Source organism: Aulonocara sp. 'chitande type north' Nkhata Bay, linkage group LG1 (assembly GCF_057382095.1).
Source record: "Aulonocara sp. 'chitande type north' Nkhata Bay isolate Kocher_YH1m ecotype deep benthic linkage group LG1, A_spYH_male_GT1.1, whole genome shotgun sequence".
Classification (NCBI taxonomy): Eukaryota; Metazoa; Chordata; class Actinopteri; order Cichliformes; family Cichlidae; genus Aulonocara; species Aulonocara sp. 'chitande type north' Nkhata Bay.
Window position 1 is genome coordinate 19,799,800 of NC_141344.1, and position 26,768 is coordinate 19,826,567.

The 26,768-nt window shown below is 41.3% G+C and overlaps 1 protein-coding gene across 2 annotated transcripts in view; it reads left to right on the plus strand.

The window, feature by feature from the left end:
- Positions 1–26,768, plus strand: part of zfhx3b (zinc finger homeobox 3b) — a 330,171-nt gene that overhangs the window by 277,965 nt on the left and 25,438 nt on the right. For both annotated transcript variants that reach the window (XM_086287421.1, XM_086287429.1), the window contains one exon: positions 25,641–25,748. In XM_086287421.1, coding sequence (XP_086143547.1) covers positions 25,641–25,748 — 108 coding nt within the window. The remainder of the gene's footprint in view (positions 1–25,640; positions 25,749–26,768) is intronic.

Genomic DNA, 26,768 nt, shown 5'->3' on the forward strand with positions numbered 1-26,768 from the left:
TTATTATTATGTTAATACACTGAAAGCAATACAATACAAGCAGGTGTGAAATTAAAGGGGAAAAAACAAATAAAATGAGTGGAGAAACGCAACAAATGCAGACGCTTCCATGCAGCTGCAGAACATAGAACAATTAAGCAATTAGCATCCAATTATGCTTTGTGGTGTATATAACAAAAATAACAAAAATGCAAAACAAACCCCACTGATTCAGGTTTTGTATCGAGATACCAACACAAAAAGATTAAAATGACTTTGTTCATTGATCATTGCTCTGGCAGAAATGGCTGGAGCTTCAGGAGCTTCAGGAGTTTCAGTCACACAGACTGCTCACTGTAGGGACAGCGCATAAATTGACATCTGCATTTAAATCTATGTGAAAGGGATAAGTTAAAAGAATTGTGCACATTCAAAGGCCAAGATGCTTTTGCTTTAGTTAAAAAGAAACACAAAAGCAACTCTCATGAGCAGCTCTTTCTTAGGGGATTGAGTATGTCGATGCAGAACGTTATCAGAGTGTTTGAGCAAGAACAGTCCTTCGACAATAACAGAGAGAGGAATATTAGAATAGGACTGCAGTGTATAAGCCTGTCATTATTAAGATGAATACACATTTGAGTGTTTAGTGGTGCAAACCATTCTCTCTAGAGATCTGGGAACAAAAAGTGATAAGATGAGTCATCCCTTAGCATGTTCTCAATAAGTCTGTAAGTGCATATGTGGAGAGAATGGTATAGGCCTGAATGCTTGACCCATTCAGGGAGGTGATCTGATAGCTCTGCTCTGCTGTAGGTGGCATTTTGCTGCCATGGTTTGGGTCCAGTTATCCCCTTGCAGGAAAGGGTCACTGCAAATCAATAGAAAGTTGTTCTGAGTGATCACACCTTTATCCTGTGATAAAACATTTCTATCCTAATGGGAGTGGTCTCTTCCAGGATGATTCAAAAGTAGTGGTTTTATGAGGATAGAAAAATGGTGCCAGGGCCTTTACGGTGACCAGACGTAGCTGAACACATGTTGGAGGTTTTGGATTGATGTGTTGCGCTCCATCCTTCCAGTAATGAATAAACTTGTAGAATCAATACAGGTGGCCCAATAATTTACTACATCTACTACTACTCCTATAATTTTTTTTTACCTCTTTGTATATAATAGTTCTAATATTTAAGCTTCTTCCTAAGTTTCCGTTCACACTCCTCACTTAAACTTTCCCCTAAGGCTCGCATTATCGTCTTATACCCAACATTCTTTTGTCTGTGGTATTGATTGCAGTGCTAGTGTAATGCCAGGTAGTTTAGCAACTAGAAGCAATAAATTGTTAAAAACATATATGGCTTCATTTGTTTCTGTGTTTTGGTATCGGGTGAACAGTGCGGCTTGCTGTCAGAATTAGGCTGCTCAATTTGACCATAGGCAGCATCAGAGAGGAAGCTGGGGTAAAGTTTGGGAACTATCGAGTTGAGGCTAGGAAAGTTTTATTTAGCCATTTTTAATAAGGCTGTTTGTGCCCCCCAGAGGGAGCTGGTGGATCAAAGGGCATGATCTGTGCTATGGATGAGCTCACCCTGGGTCCAGCAGAGACGATCAGCCTCGCTGACAGCAAAACAAAACCAGAGAGTGAAGGATGCCCTATCCAACAGCATGTTGCCCTCACACTCTGAAGGCTCCATTAGAATAAAGGCACATGAAACAAAGACTAGCTGAAAGCACAGATGTTGTGATTCATTATCTACTGTCTGATAGATAGGCATGAGTGGCGAACAGAGTGTGCATAATTGTGTGTGTGTGTGTGTGCACGTTCATGTGTGCAAAACTCATGTTATGTTAGTTACATGTGAAGAAAACATCCTTACAAATAAACCAACATGCAGACTCATACGGGATACACACAAACGCACACATGCATTCATGTTTTGAGTGCATTAGTAAAAAGGGTCCCCTCCAGTGCCTTAACCACATCAACTAAAAGCAGCCAGGCAGATGGCAGCAATGAGAGAAGTGCAGAAATAATTCAATAGTGAACCTTTCTAACCTTTACCTGTGGGCGTGAGCATCAGTCATTGATTCACACTGTGCTTGACAGTACACTACACACCACCTGAGGAGGGGGGGAGAAGGGAGGGAGGGTGGATGAAGAGAAATGGATGAGTTTGATGAAAAAAACAAAAGGATATTATGTGTGGGAGGGAGGCTCTACTGTGTGTGTGTGTGTGTGTGTGTGTGTGTGTGTGTGTGTGTGTGTGTGTGTGTGTGTGTGTGTGTGTGTGTGTGTGTGTGTGTGTGTGTGTGACATTAGAGGGAACCTTCTACATACGGATATTGGGAATTGTGCTGGATTTGTCTAGTGTGCACAAATATCCCCCTCACCCCTTCCCCTCTGTAGCTGGCTATCGGCAGCAAACAGAAATTCTCACACCACTTTGAGTGTGATACCACCAGTGATGCTGTGGTAAGTTCCCATTGATTACAAAGCACGTTTAGGTCTAGAGCCTCTGGCTGCGTACTTTCAGGTATTTTTCCCAACAGGCCCCAATGCATGAAATAAGATCATGTTTTGAAGAACAATGCGATTGATTAGCAGAACACATACAGAAGAGTGTATGTTAGTGGGTGGTGTCTACTAGCTAAACAATAATTATTCTGTGAGGGCAACATTTGTTAAAGAAAGCTTCTATAGATTTCTCACATCCCAACTCTGCTTAACTAGATGTGAACACCTGCCGAGTACCAATCTGGAACAGAATGCTTTTTGTTTGCCTCAGTCATATTTATGGTGTTCCTCTTCCTCCAATAGATAGCCAGTCCCTCTCAGTTTCTCTTTATCTGCCTGGATATGCTGCTCTGCCACTGTTGTTTTGTGAGTTGGCTGTAGATTTTCTTCCCACTGTCTGGAGCAAAGGATGGAAGAGCAGAGTAATGGATGATAAGAAAGAGATTGTAAATGAAAATCCTGACATATACACAAATAAATACAAACTGGTGAGAAAAGGTTCCACCATGACCCTCGAGATGGAGAAGGAGTTACTGCAACAACAAGATTTCCACTAATTACCAGTTAATCAATGCCTAACAACAACAAATTTCTATATACTGTAATTTGTGCTTAATTACTTACTTCTGGTGGAACTGTCAGTGTTCACCCTGTGACACAGACATGAATAATAAACAAGTTTGCACACTTGTGTCTATTGCTGTCATATTTCACACTTTTTATTTTACCAACTGTAAAAATGGCACAGTGGTAGGAAAAAGTCCGGCACGCTTTTTCTAAGCAAATTATTGGCCTAGTTTTCTCATTTCGTTTACACATAGCCTTCATTTACACGTCGTTTTACGCAGTACTGTTGATAATCTGTACTTTAAAAACTTTGAGACTATGATTTTGGATTAATCTTTTATGTTAAACCAAGTTCTGCTATAGAGAGAGGCAGCTTTTTTCCCTAATATTATATGTGTTCTAGCTTGCAGTAGCACTTTAATACACACGCGTATTAGTCGGTTTGTGCAATGTGTTGCAATTTCTCCACAAATACAAACTGTGTATATTCTAAAATTATTAAGTATATCACCATCGATTTCAAGTGAACATAGCATTCTCTGATGGTGATGTTTCTCCCCCTTATGAAAATACATTGTTCATAAATCCCTGAAGTTATCATTAGTGATCTCAAATCATTATACATATATAGGTGTGTTTTTACAGGACCAATCGATTAATTTTATATGTAAAATAAATGTGTTTGCTAATTACATTTGGCTGAACCTTGACAATTTCAGGACATCTGTGAGTTTTAAGCAATGGTGGTGGGATACTTTATGGATTTACCAACAGAAAGATCAATAGCGGTGTGGTGTCTGTTGTTTCTTGTAATTAGAAATGACCTCATCTATTAGGTTTAGCCTTGTGTGGTTTAACACTTGTCAGAAATGATAATTAAGTATGCTGTTCTATATGTTTAGCCTCTAACGGTGCCTGTAAAGAATAAAACAAAAAACCCATAGTTGATGGATCTGTTCAGTGATACAGATGTTTGTATGGAATAGAATTATAGTACTATTTACAGCACAATATTGTACTGTTTTTAGATGAATTTCAGGGCTACGCTTCATCAGTTCATTTGTGTTTTTTACCCCAGTTTGTCATCTTTTTAGCAGAAATGCTGAGCAGCAACTATCTCAAGAGTACCTTTATATTCCAATCTGTGGAGAATGGAGGAAACACATCAATCTTTAGTTGCATCTAATCTAAGATCTAGAGAAGAAAGAAATACTTTTATTTTTCAGTGAAAAAATTAAAATGTATAAGCTTGGCAGTGCTTGGTGAGTGAGGTTTTCTGGAAATCGGTCCCTCTCATGTATATGTTGAATATTTCACCTACCTGGGAAACCCGAGATGGGGCGCGTATTTGTGTGTGAGATGTAGAACGGAGAACACAGTGGATGTGTTTGAATCCATGTCACAAGTTGCTGTCAGTCTAACAGATGGGGCCACATTCTGAGGTAGAACGAAGTTAAGGTAGGACAGGGGCCGGTGTAGCAACAGGAATTAGGAAAAATTGACTGCTTTTTGTCATGTTAAACTGGGCAAAAGAATCTAATTGGGTGGGGGAGAGTGAATGGCAATGCCTTTTTTGTTTAAGGGCCCTCTGCGGTCACTTTTCAAGACCATTGTGACTTGCCCACAATAGCATTAGTTTGTGCTCTTGTTCTGAGCTCTTCTTTTCTCTGACTCTTTGCCCTGAGCGCCTGTCCGTTCCACTATGTCTCCATGTTCACTTCTGTGCTCCAGCAATACTCAGGAAGGGGCCCAAAAAGCCATGCCCCCTATCAACACTCTTCACAATCCCCCTACCATCATCTACCATCAACTTCCTCAGCTCTTCTCATCTATCTTCTCTATCCAGACATTTAAAAAGAAAAAGTAGACAAGTGTGCACTGCCCAGAATTTCAGTTTGAGAATGATCAAAATCCATAGCTAAACCAGTTAACAGTCCTGCCGCAAGGTCATTGCAACATCTAAGGAATGATTTGTAGTCATGAAAATACATTTCTTTTCTGACATCATCAGATATTAAGAGATGGTTAGTATTTAAGTTGTTTTTCTTATTCGGCTGCAAATTTGTCTGACTGATTAATCTGTAAATCTTAAAAGTAGTGTAGTTTTGAAAATTCCATTCGGCAGCCAATCAGTGGAGTATACCCGACTACTTATAACGTTTCCTCTCAACCCAGAGTGCTTTTTTCATATTAATATTCCTAAAGATGGGGACCATCTTTAAATTAGTGTTTGAGCCACATTACGACAAAGTGCACTTACCTTTCATGATGCCTAAGAGCAAGCCAGAGCAGTTCTCATGTTGCTTGGTGACCAAACCTGCTACTTATAGCGGATTATAATGTGATAGGTATAAGCGTGCGTGGCCTTGGTGTAATGCAGAAAGTGGATGCAGCTCTATGTGAAGTATTTCTTATGTCATACATCCTGAAGGATATCCAGGTAGGAGATTGAATTAATAAGGCAAGAACTTTGGCTTATAGTATTTTACTAACTCCAGCAAATTCATGTGTAAATTGTATAACAACCAGCCTCAGTATATTTAGTGCACTGTTAATGGCCCTGTGCCTTGCAAAGGTGTAATCATGGTGGTAAAAACCTGGGCCAAGTTACTAACCTAGGAGCAATCTTGTGTGCATTTAAGTGTCCTTTTTTGTTGCAGAGGTCATTCATAACTTGGTCGCACTGTTGATGTACAGTGAGAGATATTGATTGATTAATGCATTAAGTGCTCACAATCCATTAGGTTCTGTGAAAGGGACTGCAGAAAAGACTTCTCTCACTATGTATTTTCACCTCTCCCTGTTGTTCAAAGGGCTCGATTTTTTGCTGGCAAAGTTTAAGGGACAAAAGCCTGAATATCTGCCAAGTAATGCATTTAAAAGAACATTGGTTCTCATAAGTGTCAGTTCAATTACTCTGAAAAGCTTGACAAGGAATTGCTCTTACATTAGCCTTCTGCTCATCCTGACCCAAAAGGAATATGTTGCTTCTCTTCTTCACCTATCGTAAAACAGCATACTACAACATTTAAAAGAAAAAAGATTCACTGTCTTCTGTGTAATTCAAAGACAGCGAAATGTTTATTTTCAACATCCATTCGCTTCTCCGAAATTATGCTATCTGCCACTTCTCGTTGTTATCACAGTGATTACCATTTAGTTGCGGAGCAGCAACAGACCACAAGTCACATTCAGATGATGAGTAAGACTATTTTCAACCTTGCCACTAGTTTGTACTGATTATGTCAATCTGTTCACTGAATCAGAGTTGATGCAGATCTGCTTTTCCCCCCTCACTAAAACCCTGTACCTTCTTAGGATAGAGTATAAATGAGAGCAAGGGCCGTGCCTGGGGTTTCTTCCTTACTGCTTAGTGACAAGGAATAAGAGACCTTTATCGCCCAGGCCTTAAGCAAGTAAGCCTATGAAAGGGGCCTGAGAGTCAGTCATTACCTTAGAAACATGGGCTGCATTAGAGATTCATAACAGTGTGCCATCTCTGCACCTTTCATCTCCACTAGGGCCAGCTCCATTAGGATCTTTTATCTTTGTGCTGATGGCTGCTCTTGATAATGGGGCTGCCGAGAAATCCCAAAAAGTAAAGACTCAACTCTGACACTATCGGCCCTCCTTTTCTTCAAGCAGAGTACATCAGCTTACAGTAGTAGATATATGTGCTCTCATTTGCAGTCACATAACCTGATTTTCTAGATTTCTTTCTTTCTTTCTTCCTTTTTTACACTGTTTTCCTTAGAAAGCTGATATCCCACACTAAAGTTTATTAAATGCTCTGAAACTTCAGCATGCATAGAACTTGCTTTCTCTCTCACGTCCCACCGCCTTTGAAACTACAACATAATGACGGTTACGATGATGCGTGCCTCTGCCACCCATTCAACTGGTAAAACCTTGTAAGGTTAGAATTTAATAAAATAACCAGCATTGTTCCCGCTGATGCCCCCATGGAAGTGCATTAATGATATCCCATACAAGCTTCAATGAAAACTTTGCTTTTGGGCAGACAAACACAACTTCATAATGTTATAGTAATTCATGCAAGCCAATGTTTTTCAAATGTTACAGTAATTATGAAAAATATTCATACTTTCCTCTACATAGCCGCAGCATTGCAAATCTCATTTCCAAGGCAGAGCGGAGAAGGAATACACTGAATAATCATTGTGTTTAATGCTCTGGTCATAATCCCAGGTTTTATGATGGTTTTCTAATGATTTTCTAATGATGTTAAATATTAGTAGAGAGTACAGCCATAATTTGAACACAGCAGTCCCCCCCCCCATCCTTTTTTTTCAGTGCTCCATCAGCAGACCCAATTGCAACTACAATGAATATTGCACTGGGAATGAGATTTAAGAGCCATCCCTTTTGGTGTTTTATTTTGCCGTCTTCCCATCTGCCATAAATCCTCATTGCTGTGCTCTTGAAGCCTCCGCCCTTGCCTGCCTTCCCCAGGTGGGAATACAATTAGGTGCAGGGGCCATTTCATTCACTGCCACTGTCCGTCCACCGCAGTCATTCGTAAAAAAAAATGCTCTATCTGTCCCAGAGGAGAAAACAGCGGACTCTTGGGAAATTTAAAAAAATGAGGAGAGAAGGGAAAAAACGGAGAAGAGAACGGCGGAGAGACGAGCAAAATTACTGTGGGAAAAATCTTCAGAGTTGTTGTCAGAGGAGATACAAAGTTAGCCTCTGATGAGTGACAATGTTGTGGAAAATATGTATTGGAGACAAAGGCTTTGTCTCCTTCCTGTGCCTTTTCAATGAATTACACCTCTCCACCCCCTACCCCCAGCTTTTTAATTAAATGGCTGCAGCTCCATCTCTCTATCCGTAGCTCCCCATTACAGAGGCTAGATAAGGGATTGCTATCTGTAGCATGTTAAGAAAGGCTGCTGGGCAGCCAAGCCTCATGAAATTTGTCACAAGATCTCATTTTCCTCATTGCCAGACGTGATGCTTATAATTGATGTGGAGGCAGCAGTAATTTATTGGCCGTCCGCAATTATCATCCCCTTCTAGCAGGGGGATGTGACTGCAATTTATAAGTGTATGTGTGTGTTGTTGTGTGTCTGGGGTGGGGGTGGGAGGGTGTCATTGTATAAATTAACACAAAAACATGTTTCTCCTTATCGAATGGTAAGTGTGTATGTGCGCGTTGGCTCCTTCAGAATGCAAATTAATGACAGACTCCATGACATAAACAATATGGGGCCTGTAATGCAGCTATCTTCAGCTGAGGTGTCGAGGCTGTCAGTCCACCAGCTGGACTTTCACACTCAGCTGGAGGAGGGGAGTGGGGGGGGCAGCCAAAACCCAGTGAGGTGTGTGGTGCTTTGGGGGTGTCACATACAGCGGGCTAACGGGGCAGAGTGCTGGTGCCACAACCCTTTGTCCACTGCCTCTCCTTATGTCTGCGTGGCTTCTTTTCACATAGAAAAAACAGAACGCCTTGAGCTACACTGTTAATAATGTGGCCTTCTGAATACTGAGAGCACCAGACTTAATTCAGTTAATCATTTAGTTGTGGATTTTAATCAGAAATATTTCTTTTTTAACGTCTCACCTACATATTCAGAAAAGGAAAGGCACACATTGGGAACTGAAGTAATGGTGCACAAAAGAAAGCTTCTACATGTCTGTGAACCATCCAAATGGTGTATAGTTCAAGGGCATGTGAATTTTTCTGTGCTGTTCATACGGTTAGTCTGAAATTATCAGAAAAAGAAAAAAGAGGTTAGCCATGCTAATGCTTCTTTGTCCTATGCAGTTAATAATGTGAATTCACCAGGCTGTGTACTATAACCACTGTTGTCCACCTGCGGTAATGGTGGCTGGCATTCTTGTTTTGTGTGGGTCAGCCTGTTTCCCTTCGTGCACGGTGAACTCTTTTACAGGATAAATATAAAACCCTTTACTTATACCCAAATAGATATTACAGTTCATATCATTTTCATCTTTACGTTCCCTGAGATCACCAGCATTTTAGCTTTACACAACTACTGTCTCATGCTTTGCACTCTTTACATGTTATATATTTTATCTGCACAAATAGGAGGCTTAATGGTACACAGATTTTCCTGTTGCACAGCGGTGAGCTCCATGGTCAGAGTGGATTGCTGTCATGCTGTGGCAGGGAAGAGAATGAAGGAGATGAGGGCTGTCACCAGTAGCCGCTCTGAGCATGCTCCGTCTGTCTAGGGGAATGGAATCTGTTTGTTTTGTCTACCTGCACGCCTGTTGTGTGCAGTTGCCAAATTAGACTTTCAAATCAAGAAGCCAGTGGGAGACCAAGACTGTAGTTTTCTCCTTCCCTTTAATAATCATCCCTGTTTACTCTTCAGGGAGTCATCTTTATATTTTTTTTTCTTAAACGCGCCCTCTAAGCACGGAGAGTGCCTTTAATAAAGCAAGACGGCAGAGCGCCATTCCAACATGTGAATTGCACAGGAGAGAATTGAGAGATGGAAGCAATAGAGGAACACCGGAGGAGGCGGGGTGGGGGGGCTGCTGCTGCTGCACCCTTCATGCTATTATCTTTATGGCATAGCAAAACATGCTTCAGGCAATCAGCATGAAATTGTTAATTGCTCAGCCCACTTGTGTGCCGCTCAGGGGACAGGGGCCTTCAGGAGGTCCGCATCGAGCGAGCAGGGGCTGTCCGACCAACTGCCTGCGCATGTGGTCTCCCTCTTGACGCAAAACACTGTCCAACAAGCGTGTTGTCTTTTTTTAGTCACTGCATGGTTCACAGAGGTGCAGTGGCAATCATCAGAGGCCCAGTCTGCATAGTGTATTTAAAAAATGATTATAGCTAGAATAGAATTCGTGCTTGTTGCAGTAGACCAGGACATATTCAGCCTCTAATGTGTGAACCGATGATTCTGTGTCATCATCCTGCCCGTGTCTATATTCTTACATAAAGAGTTTGAGAATCTGTGGGTCCTTTTAGAACCCAGCTAAAGGTTTATCTGTTTGGATAATAAAGTCTGTTTTTGTGTATTTATTGCACAAGCTTAATTTTTCTATTGCCTTTTCTCCTGCTTTGCTCTCTTTTAAACACTATGTTGCATTTACTCCTAAGTATTGTATGGTGTTTAATAGCTTTTGTAAAACACTTAAAACACACACAATATAGAGAAATTGTGTGCTTTGTATTTAGATACATGTGTATATATTTAAAAAAGAATCTTTTTTTCGGTCTGTTATCATTTTACCAGTGGCTCCAGGTCACTAGTGTCTTTGTGTGTCAACCGATATGTGGTTGTTATTGTCCATGTAATATGTTATTCAGGCTGGTAACACAGCTGTACATGGTAGTGTGAGTTACAGTTCAGAAATGAGGAAACCCTGGAGGAACAAAAAAAAAAGAAAAACAGGCATTTTATTTGATTAGACACAAACCAAAAGCGCTTTGCTCTTGTTTCCTGTTCGCTAAATTTCTCCCACCTTTAAAAAGGTGGCTCCACTTAGCTCAGAAAGAGGATATGCAAGATATCTTCTCAAACTGAACACCACCCCTCCTGTTACATGCTCAGTTGGTACATAATGCCCCTCCTCCTTGGCTATCAGTTTTGTTCCTGTTGGAAGAGAGGGAGAAAGAGCAAGGTTACACAGGGCGTCATATTAATGGGGCCTGTCATGCGCGTTGATCGTCTTAGGCGTGGAGGAGGATGAGCGCTCAAAAGGTGTTGTCTTCAAATAGGATTTCTGCAAGTGAGACATCCTCGTTGGGTGATATCCCCCTCCGAGCGCCACTTTCTTATAGAATGATCTGTTATTAAGCAAATGAAGTGCTGTGGGCCCAACGGTAAATCCCTCCACTTTGTCATGGTGTGCTCTCAGTTATCACACCCTACTCTCTCATTCATTCCTTATGTTCTACCCATTTCACCATGTTATGCCAGGGCACGGCAGTCTCGTATTTGAAGTCAGTCGTCCCTTTGGAGCATACAAGGCACAGAGAGGATTCTGAGTTGTAATCAATGGCTCCTTAAAAGGCACATTGATCTTAAATAAGAAAAGGGAAGTAGGCTTTTCCCCCTGAGTAGAATAAAGTAAAATGAGCAGACCTACTACAAATCTGCCATCACTCTCATATTTGTTTAAACAGGAGGCTTGGAACACAACAGAACTAAATCTAAGTCTTAATGTGCTCAAATCCATTTATTCTTAGTCATAATGTCTTCACATGTACACTAATGCTAATTTTCTAAGTTTAATCCACACTTAACCTGCTGGACTTTTCAATTGAAGCTCAGCAAGAATATCAAGTCACTGCTGCTACAGCACTTATGTCCGATCAGTTAAAATGTCTTTTCCCCAGTATTGTGTAGATTGTATTTTGCACCTCTCATTTGTGAAAACACCCTAACATTAGTTCTGTCAATCTCCAGTTAAATGACCTCAACCGTAGGAATAATTAGGAAATCTTTTAATGAACTTTTGTTTGGCATGGGTCTTTTGTCTCGGCCATCCAGATACTTGATAGAGGAAAAAAGACGGGCCAATTGTAAGGGGGTGGGGTAGACGGGGGAATGGCAACTGCTAGACAGGAATTGATTGCATTAATTGATATGCCAATATGTAAGCTTGTTACATCCACCATTGCTTAGGATGATGGCTAACAGGTCCGGCTGATCAATGGAACCAATAAAGGCTTCATCCATTAATGAGCAATGTGGCAATTAATGTTATCCCTAAACCAATTACCTCAGGCAGTGCATCTACAGGAAAGAACACCAAATTGTCCAACCAGGTTATCTCTGTCGTACTCTTGGCAATATTCTCATGCAGTCTTTACTGTTCTGTGGCTGTAAGGCTGTCCCAGAATTTTCACAGGCCTTAGAAAAAAATAATAATTGTGCGGTCTTTCAAGAGGCTATCAAACAAATCTAAAATATTTAAAATATTATGTTTTGTACAGAAAATTTACTTCACCTTTTTTGTCGTCTTTTCTTTGACGTTATGGCACCAGCTAAGATAGTGTTCTTACCTTATCCATCACGGCTTGTTTCTTTATATGGACATTCAACAGCTGAATCTTTGAGCCTTTTTGAAAGGAAAAAAGTTTCATAACCTTTGGAATTAACAGGATGTTTCTTACAACTTGGGCATTTCTTCATCTAAAGCAAAGTTATAGACAAACACAGTCTAACAGAACTAAAAACACACAGCCTGTTCTACTTTTCATGTCTTGAATACGCAACTGTAAATCTCTAGGTTTTCTGTAGTCTGTACTGTAAACAAAGGTGTTCAGAGTCAGACTAACATTTCAGATGCCTCTTCAGACATTCAAAGAATTAGCCGATACTGATGTTTTATGACTCATCCATTGGCCAGCATCTACAAAACCGTGCAACTATTAACTGTGTGTGTGTGCGCGCACGTAGAGTAACGCACGTACACACAATATAGAATTTGTCTGTATTGCATGTAAATGGCCACAAAAGCCTGATTTTCTTCATGGTTACAAAGAGCAAGACAAAGAGTGAAATAACAAACTGCAGCTCTCTCTGAAATATGCAGACTCTGTACATAAATATAAGCAGCAGTCTTACAAATCGATATTTTCTGAGTTATATAGTAAGATTTTTCCTACCTGGAATGCCATACCTCATTCTTTGCTCATCATTGAATTAATCGCATATTTATTTGGCATAAATAAAACACGCTTTTGTACATTTTACTGCGTGGTTATTGTTCAGGAATTTTATAATAATAAAAGAAAAAGTATAGTGGTTGGAAAAGTCTGACTTTAAAAACATCAAAGTGTTGAACAGGTCATTCATGCTGAAATGCCTTCTATTACTCATTTACAGTAAATGATTTTCACTCACTAAGCATTACATGGCTGCTACATCTGGCATCAATTAATTATGGGGGGGTATCCAAAAAAATGCTAGTTGTGCCTAGGACTAAACAGTCACTTTAGCTTGTGATTTGTTATATATTAAATAAGTAAAATCAAAGTGTGAGAATTGTAGACTGCATGTGTAATGTCTGTATTCACAGCACTTGTTTACTTTTATGAACACATAAATTGAAACTACCTAAAGTGATTTAACAAAACAAGAAGGAGAACTAAGTGTGAAATGATGACTTATTAGTTGGGACAAGCCCTTTAGACTAAAATCCTGTTTATGTAATGGGTGTTGCAGAAGTGCGGAAAGGCCCATCTGTCTCTCTGCCTATTATCTGAAGCCTTAATCGGGACTTACAGCAGGGCAGGGTAAATAAACAGTAAGTAAGTTGTCTTGGGTAGAGGAACGTCAATGCCTGCAACTTGCTCAAGCCTTTCCTCTGAATGGTTCTGTATTGACCCCTGAGGACCCCCCGAGAATTCCCTAATTGAAAATTAATATTGAATCAATGCCGCAGGCCATTTGCATATTGATTATAAACATCCAGGAAGGCACCAAGTATGTCTGGGATCAATAGGGCCCTTCTGCAGCAGGCCGAGTGCACTACATCACATGGCAGCTGCCTGCTCCTGAGGTTAATGACTGCTGCTTGTTAAGAAGCTCTTGTCAGGTAGAATCCAGCGGCAGGGTTTTTCTGCCAAAGCTGGCAGCAGGTGAACTGTAGAGGGAAGAAGAGGAGGTATACATGAAGGGGCGAAAGTGAGGTATTTAGGCATCCCCCCTTATGTTTTAGGCAATATAAAATCCAATACAAACATCAAAAAAAGTCTGACTTTAAATGTGTTAGCAACTTTTAAGTACCATTGTTGCCACTAAAGTTTACAGTCTGTTTGTGTACTCTGTTAGATGTATTTTTGGAGACTTGGCAACCTATTGTTGAACCCTGACCGCTCCATAAAACAGCCTATAAAATATGTGTGTGTTTGTACTGTATATGTGTGTGTATGTGAGAGAGAGAATTGGGAAGGCAGGCTGATCAAAGTTAACACAAACCATTTCCTGCCCCTAAAGGGAGAGAAAACAATATTAGGTAGATCAAAAAGGCCCCTTTTAATTTGAAATGAAACTTTCACAACATTACAAGACAAAGGAGACCCAGAATCTCCTACTTTAAGGCACCGATTAAGATTCAACACATGCATTCCTCTCCCAAACTCCCCATAATAGTTTCCACATGTTGAGGAGATGTTAAGAGGTGGAGGCAGGAGAGAAGGGAAGGGAGTGGAGACAATGGAATAAAAAGGGTTTGATGCAAATGGAGGAAGATGAAGAAAGAGATTTCCGTCAAACCACCTTCGCGGGTAAATTAAGCATACGATCCCACAGAAACCTGACTGGCTGGTTTTGTGGCGATATTGAAGCTTGGTTAAACTAATGGAGCTCTCTAAAACCGGATGATTCCCTAAACCCACGGGAGACTGCAGACCTGGTGTGAAGCACATGTGAGAGCAGCTTATTCTCCACTCTATGAAAGACAAGGTCTTGAATTAATGCTTCCATGCAGTTTATGTCCATTCTCTCCTCGTGATCGCCCCCAACCCACACCCTGCACTGGGAGCTAGAGTCTGGGAGCTGAGAATGGAGTGCTGGGCCCAGAGAACCAGGCTGCATCTGATTGCTTCATTACAGGCCCTTTCATTGACTTGGTTGCACTGAACTGATGAACTGAGGCAGTGGACAAGGGCACATAATAGGAAGAAATGAATTCTTATCACAGCCTTCTCAGGAGGCCACTGGTCCTGACTCCTGGCAGGGGCCAGCAGAAGCCATGGCTGAATAAAAAGGAAGGGGCTTTATCTAGGCCCATTCAAAAGCCTGAAGCAGGATGTAGACTGCGGACATGATGGAGCTTTAGGAGCTGGATCAGTACACAGGAGAGGAACCACAAATCCACAGAGAACCATATTATTGTAGGGAGCTTGTTTTAATGATTAGTTTGGTGATTAGTGTTTGCTTTCTCCCAGTAACTGACACCCACGGCATAAAATTCTTTCACTTGTTTATTCCAGCAGTCCTCCAGAGGCAGACCTCTGCTAGTTAGAGTCCCAGCTTTAGGCTCCATAGCTGCACCCAAACACCAACAACTGAGATGAATAATTAATTTTGTACCTTATTGGGCTATAACCCCTAACTCTCCAACCTCCAGCTAATGAGTGAGAAGAGTCTTCTGCAGCGAGGACAATAACAGCACCCATTATAAAAACAAGTGCAACACTAACAACCACACATGCATACAATAGAAATGCAAGATGTGGTATAGCACAGTATCAATTTAGCAGCAGGCCAGGTCTCTATAGTGAAGAGGTTATTAATCCCTGACTATGCCTTAAGAGGCTAGAGACTCACACAGACCCACAACAGACCTTCTCATTTCCATAGTTATATGCAGAGTCAGCGTTACACTGCGGAGGAGGCGGGTAGGGAAACCCGATGTTTTACAAATGCCGCTCTGTGATCTTTAAGGGGCACCCACACAGGAAGTGAGCAGAAGCGATCTGCCAACCAGAAATCATAGAAAGTCATTCATAGAAATGACATTCAGCGACTTCAAGTGAGGACAGGCTCGCTGCCTGGTGGGCGAGTCCAGAGTTAAACTTTTCGACAACTTGGAGGAGAGTGACTGTCAATGAGAGCACCAGATACTGTTGAGTGACATATGACAGTGTGGTAAATACATTAGCGGGTTATCTAAGCAAACGGAGTCTGCAATGTCCACTAGACCAGCTGTCAGATGAAAAGCGGTGCGCGATGAGTGAATTGCTTCCTGTGTGGATTCCCATTTAGATCCTGACTTTATGCGATATTGTGTCATCGAAGTATTTGTCAATCTTTAATATTGGCGAAGTTGGCTGATAGCAGGTCAAGACATCTTCCTGCCCCCCTTCTCCCAGAAAGAAGAAATCATAGCTGTTCTCCTGGCAGAAAATGTATACTATGGAAAGTATGGACTATAGACATTTAAAATGACTGATCTGTGACAGTATTTGGTAAAGAACTGTCTTGTAGGCTATGGTCCGTCTGACAGCGCACATCCTAAACATCATTTGGCCTCAGTTTGCTGCTTGGGTGTTGCGCCTTTTCTTTTTTAGCATGTTACAAGAAAAGCATCAGACACTACTAGTCACTCTGGTCATTTTAGAACAGCTGGCCCATGTTTTAGCCACATCATCAGTTTAATTTTTTTTCCCTCTTTCCTGTCTCGTCTTCTCGCTCTCCTGTGGCTGAGCCAAAGATAACTGAGTAGCAGTGTTTGACTGTAATCACTCCAAGTCTCCTTCTCTGGAGAGCAGCACAGCGGGCAGCACAGATCCACCCTTCTAGGAGCTCTCAGCCCACTTTCTCAGTGCTATTGCATGTTCATGAAGAATCAGCCATTCCAACTTTGCATATGTAATGAATAAGCGCACGCAAACACACCCATGCAAATTGTGTTTCTGTTCAGATGAATATATAGTGTAGTAATGCAGTTAGGAACACAGACCATCTGACCCTCTCAGAAAGGATACATTCAAACTGAACCAGTAGCAGCAGCAGTCATTTGAATAAACTTTACAGTAAAGAAGCCTCCTTCCAAGGAAAACTGTGTAGGCCTGTTCTGTCAAGTGTTTAAGTGGCGTTTTTGAATTCCGGATAAAATTGAAAGCCTAAAGCTGTTTGGCTTACTAAACAGAAACAGATTAATGTGAGCTAAACATACAGTAAGATTAGAAGGACGAGTAGCTTAAATGATGGTTGAGTTGGTACATTGCATCTCATCAGCTGGCCACAGTTGTGTTTTGTAATTAAGGGTGTAAGGTGTGTTCATATTCAAATAAATAAAGAATGTTGCCTGCATTGTGTGATTAATAAATTAATACATTACAGGAAGTGCATAAAGAAGAAACTAATTGCACAAGATGAGTCTTTCTCATTATGCTTTTGAGGGGAAATTTCATTATATGCTTCACAAGCCAGATGAAATCCTGTTTTTAAAGTATGCAAATAAGGATAATACCTTATGTTGGGAAAATCATATGAGTCATAACAAAGCATTTGAATAGGCACAACGCTATGATTTTGTTGTCTAGTCTATAGTACAGTTTATAGAGCCTTCATTTATCCTCGTCTCACAGGAGCAGAACACGTTGGCATCGAGTATTTTAAGAGAAAAGTCGCATAACTCGTAGGAAGGTGCATTACCAGTGTAATAGGACTGAGCAGTTTCACTTTGTACTGAGAAATAACCATATGAAAATTTTCTGTGCGATAATTGCTAATCGCATATACAATATCAACATAGAAGGTTTATTACTTGCAACATTTTGTGTATGTGCAATACAGCTTCCAAGATTAACATGCGCTCTCGTATTACCTAGTGCTACAAGCAGAGGAAAGAAATGCATCTCCCATCATTGTACTGCAAAGTTGGTAGATAATTTTGCACATAATTGCAGTGGAAAACAACCTGCCTATTAAGCATTTAATGGCAGTAATATAGAAAGCAATTACCGTTACTTTGCTGCACACACTGAAAATAAAGATTTCTCTAAATTAAAAGGATCCTTAGACTACAGCTAAGGCTAATTGTGTGGGGTCTTGTGCAGGCATCTAGTTGTACATCATTTGTAAGGGCTAAATGCTGATCAGTTAGGAAGGCCTTTACACGCTGTGTCCTGAGTGTGTGTTTTTGGGACTGCTCTGCTGCCAGGGAGTCTGATAGCTCTTGAATTATTTATCTCTCAGGCTGCTGGACGGTAGTCACGGCGACCTAGGCCCCGTAGTGGTTGTCTGGCGACATCTCCCTTCAACAGTAGCCATTAACAGACAGGGTTTTGGGTGCTAATGAGCAGGGTGCAGTGTGCAAGGACTGGAGTTTTCTTACCCTCAAACTCTAACATAAAGACTCACTGCACGCTGAATAAAGACGTAGGAATGATTTACAAAGATGTGAGTGCAGAACTTTTTAATTAGGTTAAAAAAAAGAGGCAGAAAGAAAAAGATTGGGGAAAAAAGATAGGAACAACCACCCGTTTTCCTATTAAGGAGAAATGTCAAGCGCAGTGGTGAAGCAATAGTCTGTGTGCATCCCTTTGTTGTCCTCCCTGACATTGAAGGCTAATTTTTCATGGTTATTTGAACTGGAAAATGAAAGAGAGGTTTGTGATTATTTCCTATAAATGACAACACAATTGCATTACGCTTCAGTACAAACACAGAGAGGATATTGCCTTTTCATATTTCATGTGAAAGTAATGGATGGGCTATGCAAAGAGGAATAGAAAGAAAGACAAATGGTGAAAGAAAGCTCCCTATGTTTGATTTGTATTAGAAACTGAATGGATAGAGGTAGGGAAAGCTTTTTTCAATAAGTGATCGCACTCTTGTGGATGTTTTAAAGTGCCTGCGCAGCGTAATCATTGGTTTTCTTTAGCAATTAGCTTTGAGCAACCAGCTGGGTGGTTTTCGAGAGAACAAGTTACCCTGTGTATTCACTGTAATCTCTAGTAGAGAAATATAGATCAATGCTAAGCCCCCACACGGTGTCCCATGTATATCTGTACAGCTGCATGATGTAATAAATAAAAGTAAGTGTACCGGTAATAAATAGTAGGATAAAACTCCAGTACACCACCCTCCCCTTATCAACTATCATGAAAGATCTGAACTTAGCAGGCCGTTAAAGCCTTTGAGAGCAAACACACATCAATGATGGCCTATATTTTATATTTTAAATAAAATTGATTAGCAAAATTGGTATTCATAACCTTGTCAGATTCTGTTTTATCTCTGCGCACGCTTTCATAAACAAACAGACGGTCAAGCCCAGGGCGGTGGTTGGAGACAGGGAGGCAGAATGACCACAGAGGAGGAATGGCGAACCAGCCCACTCTAGGGGGGCATGCTGTGTTTGTGTACTTTAAGTTTCCAAAGATTGAAGAACTAGCAGGAAAGCCTCTGTCGGCAGGACTCATGTAAATAGGACCCATGTGGGAGCTGTGAGCCGGACTCCTAACACGCGCCGTGGTAGGGGCTACATACATCCAACCATGGCAACATTGATTTTCTGAGCTAATACCTCCACAGAACGGTCCACGGGCAGATGGAAGCACTACAAAGATATGCAAATGGTGCATTCGATAAATCGACAGACAGAGATCTTTTTCAGACAGTCCACTGTACCGGTCTGCAGTGCCTAAAAGGAGAGATAAACAGATAAGTACCTGTTAATGGACACACAAACACAAGTGTGTGCCCTCAGACAAACATACAAGCACCTGCCCGTTACCTGGGAAAACTTAGATCGATAATAGAATTTCGTGTTAAGCAGAGGTGCTTCAGAAAAGCACATCAAATAAATGCTGGGACTAACCGTTGCTAGCTTTTAATATGAAAGTGCTATTTTTAATGTGGCACACAATATTTTTTAATTTCCAAGGTTTTTGCACTGTATCTTGTGTATAATAACAAAACAAACTGTGGGTATAGTCATATTCAGCACGCTTATTAGTCAGATATGAAACAAAAGCTGCTGGGTGTATGTCATATATAATAGATGTGGGCTGTCTTGTTAAGCCCAGCAGGCTGTATGTGGCTGTGTCTCTGTGGAGAATGGCTCTGAAGCTCACTGTACCTGGTAATTAAAGAGAGTTTGTGGCAAAAGCCAAACATCAGGAGAGATGAGCTATGAACAAAAGAGCTGTGACAGTTTCAGGTTATGTGATTTTTGTGTCCCTTTTTGCCAAATGAAAAATCAATACATTTTCCGGGTTATACATATTCAGAGTGTCCACCATGCTTCCGCCCTGATGGAGAAAGGGGCGGGGGACTGCGGGCTTGAGTGGGGGAGTCGCCTGTTCGCCTGTCATAACTGTACCATCGCATTTTCCAAGCCACTGCTGAATATTTCAGAGTTGATGTGATTGCCCTTCATGACAGCGGTGATGCTCCCGCTCCCCCCCCCCCCCCCCCTTCCCCCTTTCTTTATTTAAGGCAACCCTTCAGCCACCCCCACACTCCACATCAACCCATCCCGGTTCTGTTTGGTCCTTTTGAATAGCTGCAAATAGGTGAAGGCATTGTGGTGTGAGCTGGAGGAAAAAGAAAAAAAAGATGCATTAATAAAAAGGAGGCTGATTTAAGAGGAGGCAGCGGTGGAAGACGATAAGCATAAATGCATGGTGGGGGGTGGCAGTCGCAGCTAGGCAGAGTAACTCTTTGTGCAGGACATTGTCCCTGAGGCAGAGTAGATGAAGAGCACAGCCCAGTGATGCTTTTGCCCCCTATCCAGGCTTTTAGCCCTCTGTCCTAGCAGGGAAAAGTACAGCCTGCATCTTCCATTGTGGACATAATATGTGTTGGTTAGGAACCATCATTTTGGGCATTCAAGGAACCCAGTGGTGTGTGTGGGTGTATGTGTCAGATGGGGCAGAAGAGTGAGCAGTCCCTGAATGCTCAGTCCCTGTGTACCCACATTAACCCAGATCCTATTCTCCTTCATCACTCAAGAAAAACACAAAGAGAAAAGAAGTAGAGCAGCACTCACTTCATCCACTTTATTTGTAATGTATCTAAACATGCCATTATCATGAGAAGAACTTCTAATTAGTATGATTTCCCATGAGATAACACTTTAGGGAAAATATTTAATACATTACGTGGTCTCAATAACATTTCCTAATTTACTTTCATACTGAAAGCACAAAAAGCAAATTTTGAGCCTTTTTGTGCATTATTCTGTTCTTTTTTTTCTGTTAGAAAACACTTTCGAAAAACCACGACCTGATTACCTGAAAATGGCCCAGGAATTTGAAACACAGGGGTTTGGGGTGGGTCAGATAAAATGCTCCGTGGAGGACCTATGGGCTGTTTTGATGAGCATGTACCAGGGAAGTTCTGAAAGGATGTAGGAGGGGTTGCTGTGATATAGCCGGAAGGCAGTATGAACTGTCACTCCTGTTTGTGATTAACTTGCTGTTTAAAGTTTCTTTAGTTGTTAGCTACCGATGTACCCCTCCTCCATCGCTCCTCCTTTCTGCTACCCCCACCACAGCCCTTCTTCTTCCTGCCCTCAGCCCTTTGGAGACACAAAGTATTCATTCACATTTAGATCCCGAGGTCACAGCAGGGCCAGCAGGGAGAGAGGCCAGTGAGTCGCCCCCCCCCCCCCCATAGACAGGTCAGGAATCTAACATGTAACTCTGACCAGCAGCGCTGAGCTAGCTTACTCTTGCTTCCATGTGAAAAGGAAAGTGTGTGGGAGAGGGGGAGTAAGAGCATGAGTGAGAAGAGTACAGGGACAGATGAGCTTTCATTTTGTGCGCAGTGCTTGGTGTAGTTTCTGGATTTTACTACATTGATTCTTTCGTGGATTAATGTATATTTTGGTACACTGATCTATTTTTTGAATGCATGGCTAAATTTTAAATGCATTTCATAACTGAGGTCTATATGACTCATTACAACTGAAATACTACACAGAAATCAGTAAGAATATCTTGCAACTCACTTAAAAAGCAGTTGTTTTTTTCCAGTATTGCATGTGTCCACATTTTAATTAAGCCCTATGTATTGTAGTGCAGAGGCCATTATGGTTACTGATAGTACCGTGTTGTGGTTTATTGGTCGTTCATGAGCAAAAGCCCCGCTTGTGTCTGACAGTGTTGTGGGCATGTTTTGCTCAGTTGTGGTTTTATGAGGTGTAGCTTCAGAGCTTCTGTGAGTATGTGTTGAGAGGGGAGTTACGAGGGGTGGGAGTGTTTTCCTGTGTGTTGTGCTTTTTTTGGGGGGTGGTGTCTTGCGTATGGGGCACAGAGGTGCTGATATGAGGAGCGGACAATGCATGAAAGCCCTCAGCATGAGTCCTGTGTCTCATTGTCCCATGGTACCCTCCTGTCACTTTCATTTTGCGCCCTCTAGTCCAGAGTCAGGCTAACTTTGATATGAGGAAGGGGTGCAAGGGATGCTGGGGAGCATGAGGGGGATTTTTAAAAGAAGGAGAAGGGGAGAAAGATAGAGTCTCTGAAGTGTGAAATAAGATTGCTTTTTATCCGACAGTGCAGCGCTAAAGAAAAGGAAGCTGTCCGGCTCTGGATAAAGCGGGGGAAGCACACCTCTCTGATTTACAGTGCAGTCCTGTGACACCTGGTTAAAATGATAACAACAGCCTCAATAATCATAATGAGAGTAATGAGAGCTTAGACGCACGGCTCCACACAAGAGCCCAGAGAGAAGCGCAGCTCAACCCTCGCTCCCAGTACTCGAGAGCCGGGGAGAGGGAGAAGCTGAGCTCTGCCCCCGCGCTGGTGCTCCATGACTTACGAAACCCAAGCGAGATAAATAAGACAGTGGAGTGACTGAGATGCTATATATGCAACTAAAAATGAGCAGACTGTCACTGCTGTTTGAGGAACACTGGAGCCGTTCTCAGGTAGGACTGGAATTCTGTACTTTAAGAAAGGCAGTTATCATCACAGCATTATATTCTGCTGAGGCCGAGGATGGAGGAGGAGCCTGACCTAGTGAAAGATATCTAGAGTGACTATTATTACTTGCTGCTGCTCTTCTCCACAGTCTGGGAAGAAATACTGGAAAGTGCAGTGGTTACCATCAATTATTTATTAGGCCGTTTGTGCTTGTCAGTCTGATTAGCATTAGTGTAATCACTGCTCTTCAGGGGAAAAGGAAGGCTGCTCTCTCTCATCTGAAGGTAATCTTGCCATTTTCAGTGTCTCATCGTCACCAGACAGCTTTTGCATAGCATCTGCTTTTGTCATCTCCACATATTTCTTCCCTTTCCCCTTCCCCATGTGTTTCTGTCTGTTGCTGCTCGGCCCCTATCCCCCCACCACCACCACCCTCCCCTCACCTCATTAATGTGTGTGTGAGCAAGTTGCTCTCGCCCAGCTTGTATAGAGTGACACCTATGGGTCTGATTAAGCCTCTGCACTCACTGGCAAAACACAAGAGAGGAAGACCGCTAAGCACCTACACAATGTAGGAGTGTGTGCGTGCGTCTGTCTGTCTGTGAGGGAGCCCATGAATTGTCCCCACTGAGTGACTGGGAGAGCAAAGCTGATATTTTTCATGCTCAGAACAGATGAGTGTAATCTCTGTGTCGGCAATGGGTTTTTTCAGCTTGCATGATTAGATTAATGGAACTGTTTCATATCATTGTATTAGGATGGTTAATGAAGACAATTAATTAGAAGACAACCTTCAGGCTATTGTCCTTTACATCTCTCAGATTTGGGTTAGAAATGGCCTGCTGCCATAGCTTTGAGTGTTTCTCCTAATCTATTTTCTGAGCTAATCTATGGCTACAGTTTTAGTGTCTCTACCATTTGCATCCTACTCTTAGGCCACTCGTGACCTTTCATTAATTATAGCTGGCCCCAGCTTTAATCATTCTGTAATACTAGTTGTAGATGAGATGAGAAATGGGCAAAGCCATTTGCCACTTAAAGATGTAACGGTACTTCTGGAATGAAATGTCTGCATTTCTGCATAAATTATAAATGTGTTCTGTGTGCCAAAAGTGACATGATCATTAAACATCTAAAAAGAAAGTGTGAAAAACATGAGTGGGGAAAAGGAAAAAAATCAGTACCAGCGTGCTCATGTATAGCATGTGTGCAGGAAGTTGGGAGTAGGTGGGGCGGTTACAGAGAAGCTTAGCATTAGAATGCTGGCTGCCTATCAGAGAAATGTTTAAGCACAAAGTGTGTATTAATGTGTAGGTGGGGAATTAGTCTCACTACAAGTGTCACATAGCTAAGAAATGACACCTTGCCCCGTTTTTAAAGGTGAAAAAAATTTACCTGGGGATTATTTTGTAATCTGAGCACCTATGCAGCTGTACAGTATCCTAATTCTCAGACTGTTGTAGAGATTTATGCAGGTAGGAGTTATAGGATTTTGGGACTCTGCAGCAGATCTCTGGGTTTTTTGGGAATGTTTAAGATCCAGCTCACCAGTACCGGAAGGAATTCATAGAGTCCCTTGGAAACATAAAAGAAACACAGTAATGCAACTTTTTTGTTGTTGTTTTGAGGGTTTTTTTGCAGCTGATTATGATTAAATAAAAGCTTATTCTTAACTGTGCATTTGTGCTTAGAATAATAAAATATCACAGTTGATATAAGCACCCCCTTATGGTTTTGTAGCTATAGTGTATACTTAAGAGAACCGTAAAAAAAAAAGCGATAAATATAAATACGCGATGAAGAAAAGTGGAAAAAGCTCCTTAAGCAACTATCTAAAAAAAGTCATATAACAAAACGATAATTTTTTTCTAATGTATTTTCCAGTTATAAATAGGACTGATTTGCATAAGGAATTTTAAAACCCATTCAGCAGAATAAATTAAGATCTATTTTATTTATGTGTCATTGTCATCAGTAAAGGAACAGCCACATGGTTTAGAGATGTATGGTTATTAAGTGTGTCTGTAATAATGATACATAGTTTGAGTTTGAGAAACGTACCTGTTGTATATACAACATAGGCTCTGTTTCATAACTAACAGGCTAAACAGTGAGTGTTGGGGAAAATGTACTGTCATAAAAATGGTTTTGGCTGTGGGTACTCATGTGGTGAGCTTAGATTAGATGTGTGATGACTGCAGGGCTGAATACTTGAACAGGATATTTCAGTAGCTGTTGTAGCTTTGTCAATATATCAATAGCTCATAGAGTAGAGACCTATGCATGAAAGCATTTTCAAAAGAGCATTTAAGTACATTTGCTGAGAATTAGCTGACTTGTATAATAACTGATTGACTGCGGCCTAGTTTACTGTTGTCAAATCAATGCTATTCCATGCAAGTCACACTACTTTTAAACAAACTTAACAGGCAAAGGGGATGTTCAGGGGGCACTGGAGGGAAATAAACAAGATTGATGCCCTTTTTATTATCTGTTTTTGCTATCTTTTCCTCTGTGTGTTACTTACAAATGGCGTTATTGGATATCCATTGTTTGGACTTCGATGCTCTAAATGGCCTGATATATCGAGCTGAGGCTTTTAAGGTGGTTACAGGGGATTTCTGCCTTTGACTTGGCTTAAAAATAAAATGAATTGTGGCTCTGAAAGTTTTAAATATTTATGATTTATTTTATTTGCTATAGTGGGATAGCAGAAGTGAAATGAGGTTTGTATTGGTAAGTAACCTAACAGATTGCAGCGCGCGCGTGTTTGTGTGCGCGTGCGTGTGTGTGCGTTATGAGAGGAAGCAAATGGGGGTCTTTTTCTTGAACTGTACTGCTCAATTATTTTTCCATCTGGCCATTTGCACCCATGTGCTTGCTTTTAGTTTTATCTACACATTAAACACAGAGAATTGTCCTTGTGTCTTTTGTTTTGAATACATACACAAAACAATAGCAATAAAAAGAAAGAGTGGATATTCGACTTTCCTCCCCCCTTATAATTCAGCTCAGATTTTTTTTTATTCAAGTTGGAATTATTTTTTAACAGAGATAATCAGACAGCACAGGACAGAAAGCAGATTCTGCCCTCTTTGTCTGCTAGCCTTGCAACTGTGTGTCAGCAAATGTAATTGTTGCAAGCTCCTATAGAAAAAAAAACGCTACCGCCCCTTTAAGTGCTTCCACCAATTCTGATGGCGTGGTGATTTACATATCCCGTTCTCCCTCCCCCTTCAGGAGAGCTGAGCGAGGATGTGGAGGCTGCTAGTGAGACCACCACAGACCAGGAGGACCAAACCAAAGACAGAGAAAGTGGGGGGGAGAAGGAGCTCACCAAAGGGACAGGTAAGGCTCATATTTACACACATTTAGGGACTACTACTCACATGATTCACGTGGCCATGCAGCTGAACATTGCTAAGCAACATGCCTTTTGCCAAATTAAATTAAACATATTTTAACAAAGGTTTCAAAGCCTTTCTAAGCATTGAAAATACTCTCAAAACTCCCTAATCTAGTTTTCAAAGGCTGCTCTTTCATGCTGCATGTTCCCAGGCATCTCATCAGCTACAGTTAGAATAAGCTGTCAATTTAAGTAATAAGTTCAGGTAACATGTGACCCATGTTTTGTCTTTGATCAGTGGGTGATGTGAAGAGCAGGGCCTGCATGTGTAACTCCCAGTGTGCCACACACATACACTTGAATAGCACTGCCCCCTTCTCAAATTTGCTGTACACACAGAAGAACATTGACACCACTTACCTGTGTTTTCCCTTATCAGATCAGGATGGTTTTATCTCTGGTCCTCTTTATTGATAGGTGCTGGCTCCTAAGCAGGGGGTTGGGTTTAGTGTGAGGGGAGGAGCTTTGGGCCTCAGCACTCTCTGATCAGGGCAGGTTGCATTTATCTGCTGTAAACTTTTCAAGATGCATTGGATGTTCTACTATAACAAATGTTTTCACATCAGAGGGCATTATTAATGTAAATACAGTTCACGATAATGCATGTGCTTTTATTTACTTACCTAATTTATGTAGTTGGACCACCAGTGATCATGCCGTATAGTGAAAACAGCATTGAACCCTAAACTTTCCATCATGTAGAACTTGTGGGATAGTTGGAGGGATTTCTGGGAAGCACTATATTATTTTGACAGATTATTGACCATAACAGATGATAGCACTCATAACAGAAGAAGTTTATGTTCTTGTAGCGGTTGTGATTTTTTTTTTTTTTTTTTTACACTGCAACTGGAAGAAATAGTTTACTGCTGAAAGTTACTGTAGTTGTACTGAATGCACTGCTATAGGTGCTGAATTAATGACACTTGGAGCGTGTGTGGAATTAGATTGGTTGAAATAAG